Source organism: Sorex araneus, chromosome 1 (assembly GCF_027595985.1).
Source record: "Sorex araneus isolate mSorAra2 chromosome 1, mSorAra2.pri, whole genome shotgun sequence".
Lineage (NCBI taxonomy): Eukaryota > Metazoa > Chordata > Mammalia > Eulipotyphla > Soricidae > Sorex > Sorex araneus.
In genome coordinates this window covers 237,418,996-237,437,974 of record NC_073302.1, presented here as the reverse complement: position 1 = coordinate 237,437,974, position 18,979 = coordinate 237,418,996, and the positions used below count along the sequence as shown (strand labels likewise).

Below are 18,979 nucleotides of genomic sequence, written 5' to 3'. Positions count from 1 at the left end.
ACAATTAAGTGACTTGCCAATAAGACTTCCAGTTACTGGAAGGACTAGATTTAGTTTCAATAGATTATGATTCCCAAAGTAGTTTTAATTTGACAATTAAAAACCTTAGGTAAAAGAATTAATTTTAGCATCTATGTGAATTTTATGTCCATATACAACTCTCTTCCCACCCTCCATGTAGAATTCTGTTCTTTTTCTTTGATACCTTAATTTGAAGAAGCTCAGTTTTTGTGGAGGTGAGGAATTGCTAGAGGATCTAACAAGTAGAATTAGACTACTCAGATAATCTATTCTGGGAACTTGATCTTTATTATTACATTCAATTTGGTCTCCTCATAACTCTTCCAATATTTAAAATTTGCTGTTACTATCTTTCCTGCAACATAAGTCTCTTTCTGAAGCACCTGGATTTTAAATTTTTCCCCAAAACGTCCATTTTTCAAATCTATTCATCATTCTGGTCACATTAACCTGCATATGTTCACCTACATTTCCTTGTGTAGAAGGTTAAACACTGTTACATGGTCAGAGCAGAACAAGATGAAATTAGAAACCTTTTCTTTCTGATTTCTGATTGCATTAAAGCTAGATCTGCTCTTTTGATGCCTTCTTCCAAAACTTAACTCCTACTAATAGTACCTCTAACTCTAACCCTGTGGCAAATACATTACTACTAAGTGACCGAATTCTATATCCTGTACTTTTATGTTTAGTATTTGAGAAGTTGTGGGTATTCAAATTTATTCTTGCTCAGATTCATCCTGGATTCAGATATTTTTACTAGATTCTGTTGGGTGACCCAATGTTTATCATTCCTTGAAATATTATACTATCTGAAAATAAGGTAAATCTCTTTCCTCCAATCATGGAGGAAATTATTGAAGAAGATATTGTCAAACGATCTTTCCAGAATCCTTTATCATCATCTTTCAGACAATATATTTCATTCAGTATTTTTCCATAGAAACACTGTAGGAACACATGTTCATGTTAAGTAAACATATAAACAATGTCAACTACATGTCTTTTTCCAATTTTTCTATGAAAGAAGAAAATTAGGTTTTCTATGCCCTATTTTTTATAATCTGCAGTGTTTATTTTCTCTCTGAGTAACTGACAGAGCAGTATTTTGTGATACTGCTCTTTGATGCTCTTTGATCTCACCCAATGCCAACATCAAAATTTCTCAAGTATAGTTTGGGAATCTATATCTTCTATTTTTCAAAAATCAGAACTATATTTGCCATCTTAAGTTTTTCAGCAGCTTTCTTCAAATTATTTAGTAATTGATTTTGATTCATTCTAATTTTTAATGTTTCTGAATTTCTAGGAGAAATTCAATAAGACCTTAACTAACTTGGACTGACATATTCTATCATCTGGAATTTTATCTGCTACTATCTTATATAATTTCTATTTGTATCAGTTCTTATATTGTTTTCTATGGCTCATAAGACCCAGTAGGGACTGAAAAATGAGTGATTATTTCTTTTCATTATTTTATAGTAATATAAAAGAACACCAGCAGCAGACTTGGGGATTTTCTCAACATTTTTTTCCCCAAATACAAGTAAAAATTCATCCCAGTTCTTGATAGTATTGTCCCTGTCTGATCTTTTAACATGACTTGGGTCATTCTTTCAGTTACAGTTCAATTTTTGTGAACCTCTCAAATTCATCCTTGAATTTGAAAGAAACCACTCATTGGTCACTATATTCTCTCTCTTGAGTTGTGTAGGTCATTAGGTCTTCTCACAATATCTAGTACTACCACCACCACAAACTCCCCCGATTGTAGCATATGACAAAACATGTATGGTAAGAATTAGATAAAAATCAGAAAGAACTTGTTAAGTAATAATATAAAGAACTAACATTCAGGAAGGGGTAAAGAGAAGATGAGGTACATTTTTAGGAGGAAAAATAAAGAAACATAAGCAGAAACGTTCAAAGGATACAGAGAAGTTGGTGATCAGAGTAGTTGTCTAAATTTCTACTCCATGACATAATATACCACATGATACAGAGGTCATTATGTGATGACCATCACTGTATCACTGTCATCCCCTTGCTCATCGATTTGCTCAAGAGCGGGCACCAGTAATGTTTCTATTGTGAGACTTGTTGTTATTGCTTTTGGTATATCGAATATGCCATGGGTAGCTTGCCAGACTCTGCCGTGTGGGCGGGATACTCTCGGTAGCTTGCTAGACTCTCTGAGAGAGACGGAGGAATTGAACCCATGTCAGTTGCATGCAAGGCAAAGGCCCTACCTGCTGTGCTGTCGTTCCAGCCCAAATTATGACCATGCAGCCTTTAAATGTTAATACAAAAAAAACCCAGAAAAATGTTAATACAAAAAAACCCAAAAGATCTTGGTTTTCTTCTATTTGAGAAGTGGTGGAGGAAGACACAAATATATACTTTAGATTATGTAAAAAACCTCTTGGGTTCGAGGGGTCGGTCCTGGGCAGCTCACCCAGCTGGAGCGGCCTGGGGCCATGGGGCAGACGAAAGAGGAAACGAGGGCCAACCTGGTTGATTGATCAGTTGCCATTTATTCCATTCTCTCCACGTGCCTGTTCCAGTCTCTCTGAGCCCCCCATTCTAGTCTCCCACTGCTCCTCTTCAATCCCGTCTCCTTCTGTCTCTCCTAGCCCCTCATTCCTCCATCCTACTCTCTGAATTCTCCTCCTCTCTCTGGATTCTGCCCCTACTTCTCTCTCTCCACCTCGCCCTCTAGGCTACATAGTCTGGTAGCAAAATCAACATAAGAAAGCCCTTCCTGAGGGCCACCAGGTTCAAAGGAAACCCCACCTAGGGGTATTCCAAAGCCCTTCCTGACTGCCAGCAGGCAAAATACCTCTTAAGGTGTTTTTCTCCTTTCCTCAGTCCAAAAATTCCATCAACATCTTAATACTAGTTATTCTTGTATGGACACGGTAAGAGATACATTGAGGCTTATAGGGCAGCTCTCCTGGGAACATCTTGCCACAGACTCTGACTGCAGCACTCAGGCCAGATTAATCATTCCTAAACCTAGCAGGGTCCGAATCTAGTTATTACGTTTTGGATCATAACAGCATTTGTCCATGACCAAGCTCTTAACTTATAGTTAAGCATTAGGCACTTTGGCCAGGTTACAAAAGCATAGCATTTGCTACAGTCTTCTTGTGCCCATACAAAAGGACATGGCTCTGAATAAACTATGCAAAGGACTCAAGGAGAAGAGAAAAACAATATTACAAGTCAACAGAACACAAAGAAAGAAGTTACAAACACAGAGGAATGGGAGCACTGTGATGGGAGTAACCCAATAAGCCTAAACTACCTGAGGCTATGTCATCCTACAAGATTATATTAAGCTAACAAAGTTGATGTGCAGTTTTAGGTTGTATAGGAACATTTCCAAAAGATCACTGAATTTCAGCATGTGAGTAAAGTTACTCTGGTTAGAGATGCTCTAAATATTGACTGTGGAGTTGAGGTCACCTAGATATCCAGAAAAAGAAATTTCTAAATCAAAATAAAATTGATTTGATAAATAGAACAAATACTTGACTAATCTGAATACTTTTATTTTAGTTTTAATGATAAGTGTTTTCATTGTATTAATTTTTAAAATATCAAGACATTCTTAACAGTTTGGATGTGGAAGCAATTTAAAATGACCTTTCAGAGAAATAAAATAAAATTTATGAGATTCACTATAACACTTTATCACTGCTACCATGGAAACCAACAGCAATTCTCCTCCACAATGTAACAGAATCCGTATATAAATTAGGAATTCCTTTTAAAACTGGATTCTTGTTCAACGCAATCATTGGCAACAAAATGCAATTCAAAAGTCGGTTTGGCTCATGAATACAAAATGTTGCATTAAAAAATAGCCTATAAAATGCATGTCATTAAAGCATTCATTTGATTTAGTTTCAGGTACATAAATTCCTGGTGTTTCTGCTTGAAAAATCCTGACAGCTAAAACAGCAGGAATTCATGAACCAGTAAGTTATTCTTAGAAGAGCCATTCAAAGTGAAGTCTATTAAATGAACTTACATCCTAAACCTGAGTAAAGAGAGGACACCACTTGCCAAATTGTCATGCTTCAAAATTCCCCTCTCATGCCACTATTCTGCAAACAAGGAAATGGATACTGGAGAAGCAAGTTAAAATTTAGCAGCTGAGGTCTGAAATGAGGAGTTTGAGACTCTGGTTTTCTACGGAACGCTAGCAAGATGATTAATTGGAAAGCTAGAGGCTTTTTGTCATTTATGGATCTTGAGTCTTAACTCACACCAATAAAGGTAGATAGGTTGCACACATTTATAGGACTTATGCAGTTCTAAGCAGAACTTTAACTCACAGTTCATGGTTGTACCAATCCTCTTTAAGAAGTAACAACATGTTGGCAATTGTGCCGTGCATCGCACTTTTTTGTTTTGTTTTGATTTGATTATGAGAACACACCAGATAGTGCTCAGGGACACACCAGCTCTGCCCTCAGGGGTCACTCCTGGAAGTGCTCAGGGAAATCACAAGGGTGCCTGGTTTCAAAACCAGGCTGGCTATGTGCAAGGCAAGTGCCCTACCTGCTGTACTATCACCCTGTCCTTAATGTGTATTTCAATTTTGGATTACCTGGAATAAAGTATAAACAGCACTGGTTAAGTGTTAAATTTTATATTTGAGAAAAACTGTTACATACCTATGGTATAGCATTATGTTCTTTTCTATTTTCATATTCTATTGTAACAGAATAGTCAAATTACTTTTCAACACCACTTTAAGGGCTCCAAAAAGGCTAAAAACAAATATTGATTGCTATGAGTTCATTCTATTGATAGGAGAGTTTTTATCTGAAATAATTTTTGCTGCAATGTCAGGTATCTCTTCACAGACGGGGGGTGGGGCAGGGAGGCATGAGGTCACTGGATTTCAAGTTTCATCTGTAGAACTAAAATTGATGCTTTATATCTCACTATCTCATAGATGTTCTCGATAACATCCAACTTCTTAAAGGTAGTGTTATACTGAGAAAATTAAGATATTTGTTTAGTATTTTGGATAAACAGTGGCTTTTATGCTAACTAGAAGCTGACCTGCCAATTTTGAGGATTGGGGGTGTCAATATCTTGGAACACATTTATGCCCCAAGACTGGGAAGCTCTCAAAGGAATAATTATGGTATAATAAAATTCAGAGAATGACAGATGCCAAACAAGCATATGTCCTACCAATAGTTTTGCAGTGAAGTATAAGGACTATTAAAGTACTGTATAATATTTTAGAAACCAAAGCAAGTCAAAACAAGAGATTTGGAAAACATTCAACAGACTAAGTCATTATCACTATTATTAGTAAGGCTATTTCCTGCTTAAAGCTTTTTCAGTCATATAAATTCAGGGCTAGCCAACCTTTGGATAATTAGTATAGGAATGGAAATTATTTACTTTAATATTCCCAACAGTGGTCTTATTTCATCAATGCTTTACCGCTAAGTTGATTTTAAAGTTAAGTAAATTATGAACCTGTGAGCTGAAAGTGCTGTTCAGTCCCTGTTCAGCCACTGATGCCATTTGTGACCTGGAACAACTCATTAACTTGCTTTATGCTGGTCATTCTACGCCTTGAAATAGAAAACAATAAGACCTGACCTCTCCCTCTTTATGGGAATAGGAGAAAGAGAAATGATAAGTGAACGGTGGAACTTTGCTGAACAAGTAAGAACACTTAGCAGCAAGAGAGATGAGAGTCTTGCCTGGTGAACAACTCCTGTCCTTTAGCACAGGAAGGCAGCCATAGTGCCAAGTCTGCAGAAACAAAAGTAGATCCCTCCTCAAACACATCACACAGTTGAGTTGATAAATTAGAATGTCATTGCGTAGGTGCTGTGGGATCAGAGTCCATTTGCTAGGTTCACCATCATCTCTCACTGGCAGATTTTATCTCTCAATAAGAAAAAGGGACTTGAGAATATATAAGCTAGCTTATCAAGCTTCTTTTCATGAAGAAATTGGAGCTCATATTCAGTAACCTAATGAAAACCATGAACTCTTATTATATGACTCTTCTATCTTATTCCTATCAGATTTCTTCAACATAATTGTATTAGACACATATCCAGGAAAGCATTTTTTGGATTACACAACCTGCAAATATTGTGAGTAACTTCTTTATAATTTTATTATTTGTACAATTTCAAGTAACTATTTGAAAAGTACAATAGTAGTTTTTTAAATACTTGTATGTGTTGTAGCTAAATAGTTTACCAAAGAACTTAGTTATTGCACTGAAAATTGTTTTAAAAATTCATTGCATTACAAGAAGAGAGATGTAAAAGTTCTTCTTGATTTTTATCTTCTCTAGTTTGGATCTTTTACATATTTTTTTTCAATTTTTCTAACCTTTGCTAAAGTACTTGTATACTTCAATAAAAATTAGTCTATTTAGAGATGTATGTAGCCAATAGGGATACATGTAAAAATAGTCAATATTTTTGTTTATGTCTGTACTCTAAAATAAAGTAACATCCTAATATATTTTGGATCTGGTCTCTGGTCTTGATATTTCACACTCTGATGTTGCGGTCTGGGTGTGCTTTAGTTTTTCTCCTCCTCTTCTCATGAGTAAAATATTTTCAAATATTTATGTTCATATTTCTCAATAATGACCATCAGTTCATATTCCATGTGATAAATTCTGAATACTAAATTTGTCTAATAAGTTTACCAATGCTATCAACAGATATCTCAACCACAACTGCATCACAACTCTCACACCTGGTGTATTCCAAGACTTGCATCATTTAATTTGGCTGTAAGTACTTTAACATTTCTTGGCCCCCAAAGAATCATAGTCAATGATAATCATTAGTTTTCATGTTTTCTAGCTACCCACATATCATGTTTATTTTACTTATTTTTTTCTGGGTAACACATGATAGGTGCACTGTATCTGATGAACTCTAATAATGACATGTCAAATGGTATTTGTGTGAAAAAATGATTTGTGCCAAATGTTTCAGATGTCTTTTTTATGATCATTATTATTATTGAATCACCGCGAGATACAGTTACAAAGCTTTCATGTTTGAGTTTCAGTCATACAATGATAGAATATCCCTCCATCAGTGCACATTTTCCACCACCAGTATCCCCCAATATCCCCCTCCTCCATCCTAACCCTCCTCCTACCTCTATGGCAGACAATTTCCCCCATATTCTCTCTCTACTTTTGGGCATTATGGTTTGCTCGAATTTTCCAATCACCATTCATGCCTGCATGTCAGGGGCAGATGCTAGATAATTTATTTTCTATTGTTTATTATTTTGTGGCTGTGCACTTCTGGAATTCTAAATTGTAAATGGCTGGAGTCCAGACACATTTCTGTAGGGAGCTAACCCATATTGAGATTGGGTTTGGGTCTCCCAAACCCAAGATTTGGGAGACTCTGGATCAAGGCCATTGATGTGCTGAGATGATGTCCAGAGGCAGATGGTGGGCATGACAGCCAGGACCCCAAACAGGTGGGGACACGGGGAGGGATGGTCCATCTCCACTGTACCATGTGGCCTTGGATTCTTAGTCCTGGAACCCACATACCCGGGTTTTGCTTCTGGAAGCTTGTGGGCATCAGGGTTTCATCTGGAGTGGGTGGAGAAGGCATATCCACTCCATCTGAGTTACCCTGGTGGAATTGGCTTGATATGGGTTCTGGAGAGATCTCCAGCAAGCTGCTGTTTTCTGGGATTCACTGCTGTGTCTCTGAATCAAGTCTGTTGATGCACTGAGATGGCACCTGAGGGCAGAATGTGGGTCTGACAGCCAGGACCCCAAGCGGACGGGGATCAGATATCTTTTTGAAACCAGTGTTTAGCTTGCTAAGGCTTAACATCCATTCATGTTCACAGACACTAGACTTTCTCTATCTCAGCACAATTGGCATTTTAGCGCAGATAATTCTGTGATGGGAACACAAATGCCCTGTGAATTTTAGGATGCTTAGCCTAGATCTGTGATCTCTATCTCCAACAGATGCCAATGGCAATTGCCCCCAAATATGTAATAACCCAAGATGCCTCCAGGTGTGACTCGGTAGGGTTGAAGGGAGAGGGATGAAATTCACCACTGTTAAAAACCACTGACCTAGAAAGTAAGCAAGTCAGGGAACTTTTAGATTTTAAGAGAAAGGTCTGAAAATTTGGTGTTGGTTTTTGATCATTTTGCGAGATCAACAACCAGCTTCACCCCCAAAATTCTCTTATCAGAGGTTCTTGCATGATATCAAAAGAGAGATATCCATATTACCCTTGACCCTAGATCATATAAGTGTGAAAGACATGGGAGAAACTAGACTAAGGGGAGTAAGAGATGAGATGTATGGGAGGTAACAGGGGTAGAGGTCAGGGAGGTGTGGTATAAGCCTAAGGCTCACTAGGAGTCAACAATACTGGAAGCATGAAATCCAAACACAATATCAAATTATAAAATATGCCTGTTGGGCCAGAGTGGTAGTACAGTGTATACTGGTGCTTGCCGTGCATGGCAACCCAGATTCTATCCCTGACATTCCATATGGTGCCCAGAGCCACTCCAGGAATGATCCCTGAACTCAGAGCTAGCTAGGAGTAAGCCCCAAGCACTGCTGGGTGTGGCCCAAATATCCAAAATAAATAAATATAAATTGATTCATTAAAATTCTCCTGTCAAAAAGGCAGGTGGGGGGTGGGAGGGAACCTGGCAACATTTGGTGGACGGAAGTAGATACTGATGGTGGGATTGGTGTTGAAACATTATAAGTCCAAAATTCAATCATGATTAACTAGTCAATCATGATCTCTTAATATTTCATTTTTTAATGGACAAATAGAAGGCAGGAGACTCTCCAGTTAACCCATTTCCTTTAGTTTTCTCTGGTCAAGTGGAAAAAGCCAAGAATTCAAATTCATCCAGAGAGTGCACAGGTCACTGCCTCATGCTTAATGATCCAGGAAACTTTCATAAGCATCTTTTTCTGCATCTTTTTGCCTGTATATATAACCACAATTATATCTTAAGAGGAGTGCTATGAGAATTAAATCACATCACCTACGTAAAGTACCACATGCAGAGTTTCTGACATTCACTAGGTGCTCAGTGTAAATTCTCTCTTCTATTCCCACTTTCACACAACTCTAAGAATAAAAGAAAATGGTACCCTGCTTTAAAGGCAACAAGATAAAAGCAGGCATACTTCCCCAGAGCCTTTTTTCCTAGGAAAATATCACACACATGGGTAAAAAATGCATAGTAATTTAAATATATATTTTTACCCTTTCACCCGCAAAGCTCCTCAAGAGATTATATATAGAGATCTTATTGAATATAGCATCTAAACATGGGGAGATCAAAGAAACACTTTGTGAATTTCTAAGAAATCTTTTCATTCATTTTTCACTCAGTCAACATCTAGGTTAAAGCATTTGTGGAGCTTACATTTGCCCACTAGATAAGAGACACTTGTACTGGACCCAGGGATCCAGAGATGAAGAATACACTGTGCTTTTCAGCCCAGTGGGAGATAGATGCAACAAGAAAAGACAATCAGGATAGGGACTTGACATGATCTGAGACGGTGGTTGAAGGTAAGAGACTTCAGTCCCAGGGTGGAGGAAGGTCTCTCAGGGAAGAGAGTTCATAGCCAAATGAGAGAATATCAGTTAGGAGAGTAGCATGGATATACATGAATGTGGTGGGAATTATTATGGGCCTTATATTTTTCTCAAGTTTTATTTCACAAGTATCTTCTAACATTGGAAATACTTGTGATTTTTTTTTTCTCAGAATTCTAGATGACAACCCAATCACCATAATTTCACAGCAGTTATTTACTGGATTAAAGTCTTTGTTTTTTCTGTAAGTATTCACATACCTTTCAATGCAACTATCTCCAAAATGTAATGATATCTTACTCTAGCTTAAGAAAGGAATTTATAAAACACAGAAGTCTTACATAGGGCCAACACTGGATTGATTCCTAGTACCACCAAGAGTAATAATGCCTGACCATCAAGCCAGGAGTAAGCCCTGAGCATGACAGGATATGGCACAGAAACCCAGAAAAGAAAATTAAAATAATTTAGCAACTAACAAACTACTAAAATTTCTTTTAAAAACTACTAATTAAAAAATCTACTATAATTTCTACTAAGCCAAAAGTTTTCCTATACTTTTAACTGGAATTAATGACGATGCTTCCTGATCATGGTTCATGGTACATCAGCTAATTTATTTTAGGTTTCCTTTAATTCTTGTTAGCCCTAAGTCATGTTTTTATTTATTGTGGTTGACCAAAGATGGTATTCATTTTTATCTCTAACTACTTTTAAACCTGTTATCTGTCTTCAAGAGTTCAGTTCCAATTACATTTTAACAAGGAAAAATTTTTCCAGCAAGAGTCACTGAAAATTTCAAAAACTTTGTCTTACCAGCAGCTATTTTCATAATTACATTACTCTGTTTATTAATATACTGAAATGATTTATCAGCAGGGGATTATTATGTTTCTTAGTAGTTGATGATATAACATCATTATTTTTCTATTTGCCAAAAGTGACTATAACATCATAAATTAATCATGCATTAAACATGCTTATGAGTTGTTTTCAGTACCCAGATCTCATACTGTCACTTCTTAGATTTAACTCAATTCAATGTGCCCCATTAATACTGTAAATGATTAATGTTTCCCTTAAAAAAACTTTGAGTACTTAGTATTAGAAGCTATTGAAAATGTGAAGTTTACAAAGAAAATTACCTTTAATGTCAAAATTATTACCAAATATATGCTTTATTTCCTCTCATGAAACTAAGCTGTATATTTATTCCAAGATTATATATCATATTCATTCATTGTTTCTGTAGCATTTGTTTATATCCATGCCATACACATATTTAGAGACTATATTTAAAAGATAGTTATGTTCATATTCTTCATTATGCAATTTTAGCATGCAACTATCCAATTTATAGAAATAATAAAAATACTGTTCTCCAAATAGCATGTAATTCTAATTAATATCCTCTTTCTATTAGGTCTATGGTTAATAACTACTTAGAATCCCTTCCCAATCAGATGTGTGCCCAAATGCCTCAACTCAATTGGATGTGAGTATGCATTTAATATCAATTTTTAATTTATCCACCTTAAGAAAATTAATATGAAATTAATTTAAGATTACATTTTTTAAAGTTTATCTATGATCTTTACAAAACCAAAATCTGATTGTGTTCCTTTCCAAGTTAAGCATCGTATGAGAATTCCCACAGCTGTGAAGGTAAAACTCAAATTCCTCCCTTCAGCACCTGAGATAGCTTTTTATGTTTCTTCTTCTATGTACTCTCTTTTTTCGCTCATTTTATGCTCTTTTTTCTCATTTATTCACAAGTGCCTTCATTATTTGGTTCCTTAATTTATTTAGTCTACTGTGTTCTTTAAAAAAAAAAAAAACTCAGCATTCTCACCCAAAAATCTATCTTCTTTAAACAAACAAACAAAACTTCCCCCACAATTATATCCAAAACTTCTTACCCTCAAGTTATACCTGAGACTACTTACTTCCCACCCAGTTGCATCTGAGATTATTATCTCTTCTCTGGATCTTCCAGGGCCCCACAAGATCTGATATCACCTACTATTCTAGAGGCACCACTGTTAGTTCTCTGGGCATATGCTGTCATTTTATTTTAAAAAGCCTTGCTCCTTTATTCTTTTAACTAACTCTAACATTTCCTTCAAAATTCAGCTTAAGTATCACCTTCAAGAAACCATTCATGATACAGCAACCAGTTTCGATTGCTACTTCTCTGCCCCAGGCACAGCATGAGCACACCTCTACCATGCCATCCATTTTCTCATCTGTAACCCTGCTTCATGTCACTATTACCAGAGCATCTTTGGTTTACTTGTTTGACCCAATCCTACCATTCTGTATTTTCCATGGAAATAGAAAACTATTTGGGTTTGATAAGACCCCAGTATTAGCAAAAATACAGCATAAGTAATAAACGCTTAGCAGACTATTACTAAATAAGCATGCCAAATTTCTTTCTCTTGTTAACCTTTAATCAATTCCCATCCTAAACATTCATTTAAGTTACTCTGTGGTTATATCACACCATCTACTATTATCATCTTCATCTTCTCATTGTCATACAGAGGCAATATCTTAACAAGCAGCAATTTCCTTCCCTAGGAAAATGCTGATTATACCTTCCTCTTGAACTCTAGAATGCTTCTCATTGTCAAGTTACAAGACTCAATTCCTGTAAGGTGACCAAATATTAGTGACTAGGTTTTTTTTTTGTCCTTTAGGATCTAATTTCAGAATTATTTGTTACAACACTATAATATATGGCCTTGTGCTTATTACTGACTTAAAAAATTAGTGATATATCAACTATCAAAAAGGCTTAAGGCAATAAACGTCTCATCTAAGTTTGCCACTGTTAATGAAAATAGATGTGGGGCTCTTGGGGATGGCTCAAATGGTGGAAAACCTGTTTTGCAGATGTGAGGTCATTAGTTTGATCCCCACCACCGTCTTTCCTGCCGAGTGTGATCCCATGATGCAGCACTGCTGTTTGGGATCCCCAGCACCACAACTGGGTGTGTAGAGCACTGCAGCTCCACCCAGCAAGCACTGCAAGTAAAGAGTACAAGCCCTGCAACCAAGTGAGCAAGCCCCAGTGAACATCGCAACCAAAAATGTGTACAAGAACCACAATTAGGTTTCCCACCTTTGTTAACACATGCCTCTTGTTGCAACAGCAGCAACCCAGGGAAAGGGAAGGGAGAGAAAATTAATTATTGTAACAATATAAATAACAGTCCAAGTCCATTAGAAAGCTAAGAAAAATCATTAAATAAGTACATCTACACAATGGAAGATAGACAGGAAAGAGAAAAGATGGCAGAAGAATTGGCCTGGCCTGTACTCCCCAAATGTGCATCAGCAACCAGAAAGAGATCCAGAATCAGTCAGGTTCCTTAAGTACTTCTTTTCACTCTACACACACACACACACACACACACACACACACACACACACACACACACACACACACACACACACACGAGGAGGGGGTGGAATGTAAACATAAAGTTAGCAAGATTTCTTGCACACTAATGAGAAAACATCATTAAGAGGACAGAGAGCTGAGAACTCAGACCCAATTTGTTCCAGATTAAAAGCAGAACACCTGCCCTGACCGATGGTTTTGCTTTTAAGTAGTCCTGGTATTCATGGCTTCAAATAATTATATCTGCAAAATGTAAAAACACTTTTATCATTCTATTCAACACTGAGTGGACTTTCAAGAGAATAGTATTTACTTTTAATCATAATAATGTAAGTGTAAAAATATAGCATGTTTTGACAACACCTCCAAGATTGATTTTGACAAGGATTTGAAAGGGAATGACAGAGGAATAGGGGATATTGTGATGTGAATGCAAGAATAGTTCAGAGGCAGTCAAACAGATATCGTCATGTATGGAAAAGATAACAGGAAGTTGACTACAAAGAGAACTTAGGAAACTTGGCAATAAATCCACTCTTTCTCAATTGTTGACACAGCTGGAAATATTAATGTCAGAGTGTTCTTGAGGGTGATCCCTCCGTATAAAGGATGTCACTGCTGTGAGAAATTACCTGCCAGAATGTAATCTCCAACAGTAATTTAAAAGCGTCCATGTGCATAACAAACAAGATCTCAGTCCAAAAGTTTCTGATTCCTTCTCGGTAGAGTCTAAGAATCTTCATCCTAATACTTGTCCAGGTGATGCTGAGGTCCAGTGCCAGTTACTCTCAATAGCAGGACTGAGGCCTGGTAGAAAGAACACTCAGATCCAGATACAAATTCTGACTCTGCCATTCAGTACATGCAAGATAACTTCAATCTGACTTCTTCATTCACTTAAATGCAGATCAAACTACCTGACTTTAAGAAGTATGTCAAAATATGCCATGGTGAATGTCTACATTTCAGATTCAGGCAGCTCTGGTTTAGAAGATCAATCTACCACTTATGTAGTCAAAAGATAAACAAATTTTCAAGAGTCTCAGAACCTCTATGTTTAAGTAAAGGGTGATAATGCCACCTTGCATACATTTAAGACGGCAGCTGATATTATAAAAGGCCAATAAATGACAATAACTACTAATAGTAGCAATATTATAATTAATAGTACAATACCCAGCACAGATAGATACTAACTATTGGACTGCCTTTTCCCTCAATTTAATTGTTTTAACATTAATTTGAAAAAGAGAAAAGCATAGTTAACAATATCAACCCTTTAGTAATAGGGAGAGAAGTATAAAATTTGAAATAAAGTAAAAATAAATCAAAATTTTAAAAAGTCCAGAATTGTTCTTCAGTAAAAAGTACCCCAAGGCTTTGTGCTAGAACAATTTTTTTAAATGTTTTTCCTCATGTCTTTTAGGGATTTGGAAGGCAACAGCATAAAATATCTTACAAATTCTACCTTTCTGTCGTGTAATTCACTCACAGTGCTGTAAGTATATCATGAACATTAGTAAATGAGGGTGAAACCAACTGATGTGGAAGACAAGAGGAAACACTGACAAGAAATTTTAAAGGAGTATTTTGTTTGCAGGTTTGGTCTGAAACGGCAGTCCTAGAAAAATACACACGGAGATTGACTAATTTTTGCTGGCAGACCAACCCTTACATCTGGCTGCCCACTTTTTGATCTCCTGCTGCTCCTGTTTTGGAGGGCAGGCATGATTTCTGTGCATCTATTCAACTGCATTTGCATTTAATCCCATGATCAATAAGAAAATGAGATCATGTATGTGGACATGGTCAGCTACGCAACAGTTAATTACTACTATCAGTGATAAGAGTGGGAAGGCAAATGGATTGGTTAATTGGCATAATTCTACTGGCAAATTTTAAAAACACAAGAATTTTGCTGTTGTTTTCATTGTAGTTTTTATGTGAAGTAAACACTTAGTAGTTTTAAGTGGTTGAAAAAGAAAAATTGGTTCTTTTTTCAGAACCAAAGAAAAAGCTAGGTTACTGAAAATGCTCATTTTCAGTAACCTAGCTACTTTTTCATATTTATAAATACATTTCAGATTTGCAAAGTATTTATTCCCCCACCTTCTAAGCCCCAATGTACCATGAGAGAAGACATAGGAAAAATAAACAGAATGTATCAACTTTTTTTTTAACCTCCATGTAGTTTTGTGATCACTTGCATATACATTGTCTCATTTTTTAAAAGTTCTAAGAGGCATTGGTGGGGTTTTTTTGCCATTTTTTCTTGTAGAACTCCTGTTCTACACAAAAGAAACATAAAACTACTGCCTTCCACCAAATTTAAAATGTGTTTATGATCTCAAAGACTACTATGGAATTGATATAAGTTCTGCTCTTTCTGGATGTCTTTTCCTAATAAATGTAACTTTCACGTTTCCTCTCAAAGCTGTCACTAAAAATTATTAATACGTTCTAAATTTTACATTAACTGTGTATATATATATATATATATATATAGCACTATAGCACTGCCGTCCCATTGCTCATCGATTTGCTCGAGCGGGTACAAGTATCATCTCATTGTGAGACTTGTTGTTACTATTTTTGGCATATCAAATACACATGGGTAGCTTGCCAGGCTCTGCCATGCGGGCAGGATACTCTTGGTAGCTTGCCGGGCTCTCCGAGAGGGGTGGAGGAATCGAACCCAGGTCAGCCACATGCAAGGCAAATGCCCTACCTGCTGTGCTATCACTCCAGTCCATGCATGTATATATATGTATATATATATGTAACATATATATGTATGTAACATATATATAGAGAGAGAAACACTTTTTACAATAATTAGAATCCAAAGTACAGTTTAATAAACTACATTCAGCACCTCAGTTTACTTAGGATAGCACTTCCTGGAGAAAACATGCAGCTGGACTTCACAAGAAATTCCTGTCTGTATTCCTTACCAGAAACACCTCACATTGAAACTTTAAAGATTTGTTAAATTATATCCAGATCTATGGCACCTCCCAGAAAAAACTGGTTATTACAATAGACACAACCAACAGTGCTGACTCTTGCCATGTCTTACAGGTTTCTGCATAGAAATCAAATTGATTTTGTTCCAGAGAAGACATTTTCTTCATTAAAAAATTTAGGAGAACTGTAAGTAGCTTTGTCTACTAGGAAAATAGGATTGCTGCTTCCAAGATCATGCCGTTAAATAAATAGTGAAATTCTTTTCCTCTAGTTGCAATCAAAATCCCATAGACTACTGAATATTCAAAATCAAATAAGAAAATCTACATTTTCCTAAAGTCAAAAGATATTAAAACCAGATCACGTCTTAATGTGGTCTACTTGATCTTACTTGGTCTTAATATTTGGTCTACTTGATTTTCCTACCTATTTTGTTTGGGTGGTTTCATGTATATGCACATCCGGGAAAAATGAATGTTTCATTGCTCATAAATTCAAGGATCATTATCTCTATAGCTGGAATATAGCAAAGTCTCAAAAAAAGCTTGCTGAATAACAACAACTTAAGTTATATTAATTAATTATAGCTGAGAAAGGAATGAGGATGTTGATTATCCCTGAAGAAGTCACAAGAAGTCACAACTTTTAGGGAAGATGAATAAAAAAGTCTAGAATTAGGACTAAACTTACCAGAAAATATTTAAAGCACATGTGCAATTTTTTCTGTTCAAATAAGCATTGTTTTAAACTGATCTTTCTTTTGTTGGTTGTTTGCTTTTGGAGATTAGTTGTTTTAAAATGCATCTGTCTTGCCATTCATTCATCATTATTTACATCCTTAGAAATCCCTGAAAGTTAAAAATATGGACTCCATACCACTATTCCCTTAAATTTGTATATTTAAAAAATACCCCTGTCTATTCTGACTCTTCCACTCCATCTACAGAAAACAAATTCATATCCACCCCCCAAGGTCTTATCAGGTACATACTATGAGAAATAAATTAGCTACAACCAACAAACATTAGCTACAACCAAGAAAATAACCAGCAAAAGAAAGGTCAGTTTAAAACAACACTCATTTAAACAGAAAAAATTGCACATGTGCTCTGAATATTTTCTGAAAAGTCTTGTCCTCTTCTAGATTTTTTGATTCATCTTCCCTAAATAAAGTTAGTTTTATTGCTAGCATTGGTAATTAGGGAAGTGCACCCTGCCCTTCCTGTTCTGAGAACTAAAATGGAAATTTATATCTTATGTTGTTCTTCCTTCATCCTTCATACCTAGTTTAAAATCAAGAAGCAATTGTGAAAAATTAGAATCAATTGAAAAATAATTTATGAATACTCAATATAATTTACTTTGAGGATGTCATAAACCAAGCTTACATATATTGTCTATCATGTGCATGGTATGTCATTAAAACAAAATGACATGCAAAATAATTTATGAAAATAAAATTATTTTATAGCAAAAAATTAAAGAACTCATTCAGAATAGCTAATTCATTCTTCATAGGATGTACCTGATCAGACCTTGGAGGATGAATATGAATTTGTTTTCTGTAGATGGAGTAGAAGAGTCAGTCAGAACAGCCAAGGGCATTTTTTAAAAATACAAATTTAAGGGAACAGTGGTATGGAATCCATCACTGTCACTGTCACTGTCATCCCATTGCTCATCGATTTGTTCGAGCGGGCACCAGTAACATCTCTCATTGTGAGACTTATTGTTACTGTTTTTGGCATATCCAATACGCCAATATGCCACAAGTAGCTTGCCAGGCTCTGCCGTGTGGGCGAGATACTCTCGGTAGATTGCCGGGCTCTCTGAGAGGGACGGAGGAATCGAACACGGGTTGGCCGTGTGAAAGGCGAATGCCCTACCTCTGTGCTATCGCTCCAGCCAATGGAGTCCATATTTTGAAAAACTTCTTAATACCCTTACCCTCTAATTTTGTAAAGTAATGCACACATTACCCAAAAAATGTCCAGTTGAAAGAATGATTTTTTAAAAATAACCCATTCTATCCACTTAGTATCAGTTAGCTAGGATAAATTCAGGAGTTAATAAAATTAACTTGAGCTAAGTATTTATATTGCTTAAATGTACAAAAATTTTTGATAAATTTTTTACATTCCCCCTTCTGGAGGGGAATAAACATGTAGGTAATGTACTAATATCCTTCATCCAGAAAAGACTGTGCTTGATTTTTTCAAGTGACCTTGTAGAATGCTTTCTAGGTAGATGAAACCAGAGCTCACTGGTTCCCTCTGATTTGTGTACGCCTGTGCTTCCTTCTGCTCCATGACTCAGGTGTGTGACTTCTACCTGGCACACCAGGTGAGAATTCCCAGCTGGCAGGACCTCTACACTGGACTGTCATGATAGCTTTTCAAAAACAACCTGTTTAGATTTACAATGTCCACTAGCCTCAATGTCAGCTACTTCCCTGGGCTTGCCACCCTAGTGGTCTCAGAACCCTTCCTGGCAGCTTGGCTTCAGGGAAGTCTGCTTTTCTCTCATGAAATCTGCTTTGGCTCAAGTCTTACAGTGTTTCCTCAATCACACATAATTTAGACCCTTATCAGCTCTCACCTGGTTAGAGTCAAAGCCTCCTGCCCAATCTTTCTCCCCAGATTTTCTGGTTCTTCATGTTTATGACAGAATGATCATTCCATCATTTCACCCAAAACATACCATGCCATTGTTCTTCCTAACATTGCCCCTCCTTGATGCCTGTCATTCAGTAGTCTTTGACAGTTTTCAAATGTAAATGTGCAGATGAATCTCAGTAGATACTGCCTTTAGCCAGCATGGTAGGAGGCTCCTTCCCAGACTCTCTGATGTGCTAGCTCTGGAGTGGGCACCTTTCTAAAGGCATCTTCCTCATTTCTGATGCCTGGACAGTACTTTAGGAAGTACCACCTTAGAATGTGTTCATGATCC

General features: G+C 36.5%; 1 protein-coding gene across 1 annotated transcript in view; it reads left to right on the top strand.

Moving 5' to 3' along the window:
* Positions 1 to 18,979, top strand: part of RXFP2 (relaxin family peptide receptor 2) — a 62,239-nt gene that overhangs the window by 24,084 nt on the left and 19,176 nt on the right. Inside the window, 6 exon segments of the mRNA XM_055145953.1 lie at positions 6,093 to 6,164; positions 6,749 to 6,820; positions 9,827 to 9,898; positions 11,078 to 11,149; positions 14,490 to 14,561; positions 16,145 to 16,216. Of these exon segments, the coding sequence (XP_055001928.1) occupies positions 6,093 to 6,164; positions 6,749 to 6,820; positions 9,827 to 9,898; positions 11,078 to 11,149; positions 14,490 to 14,561; positions 16,145 to 16,216 (432 nt within the window).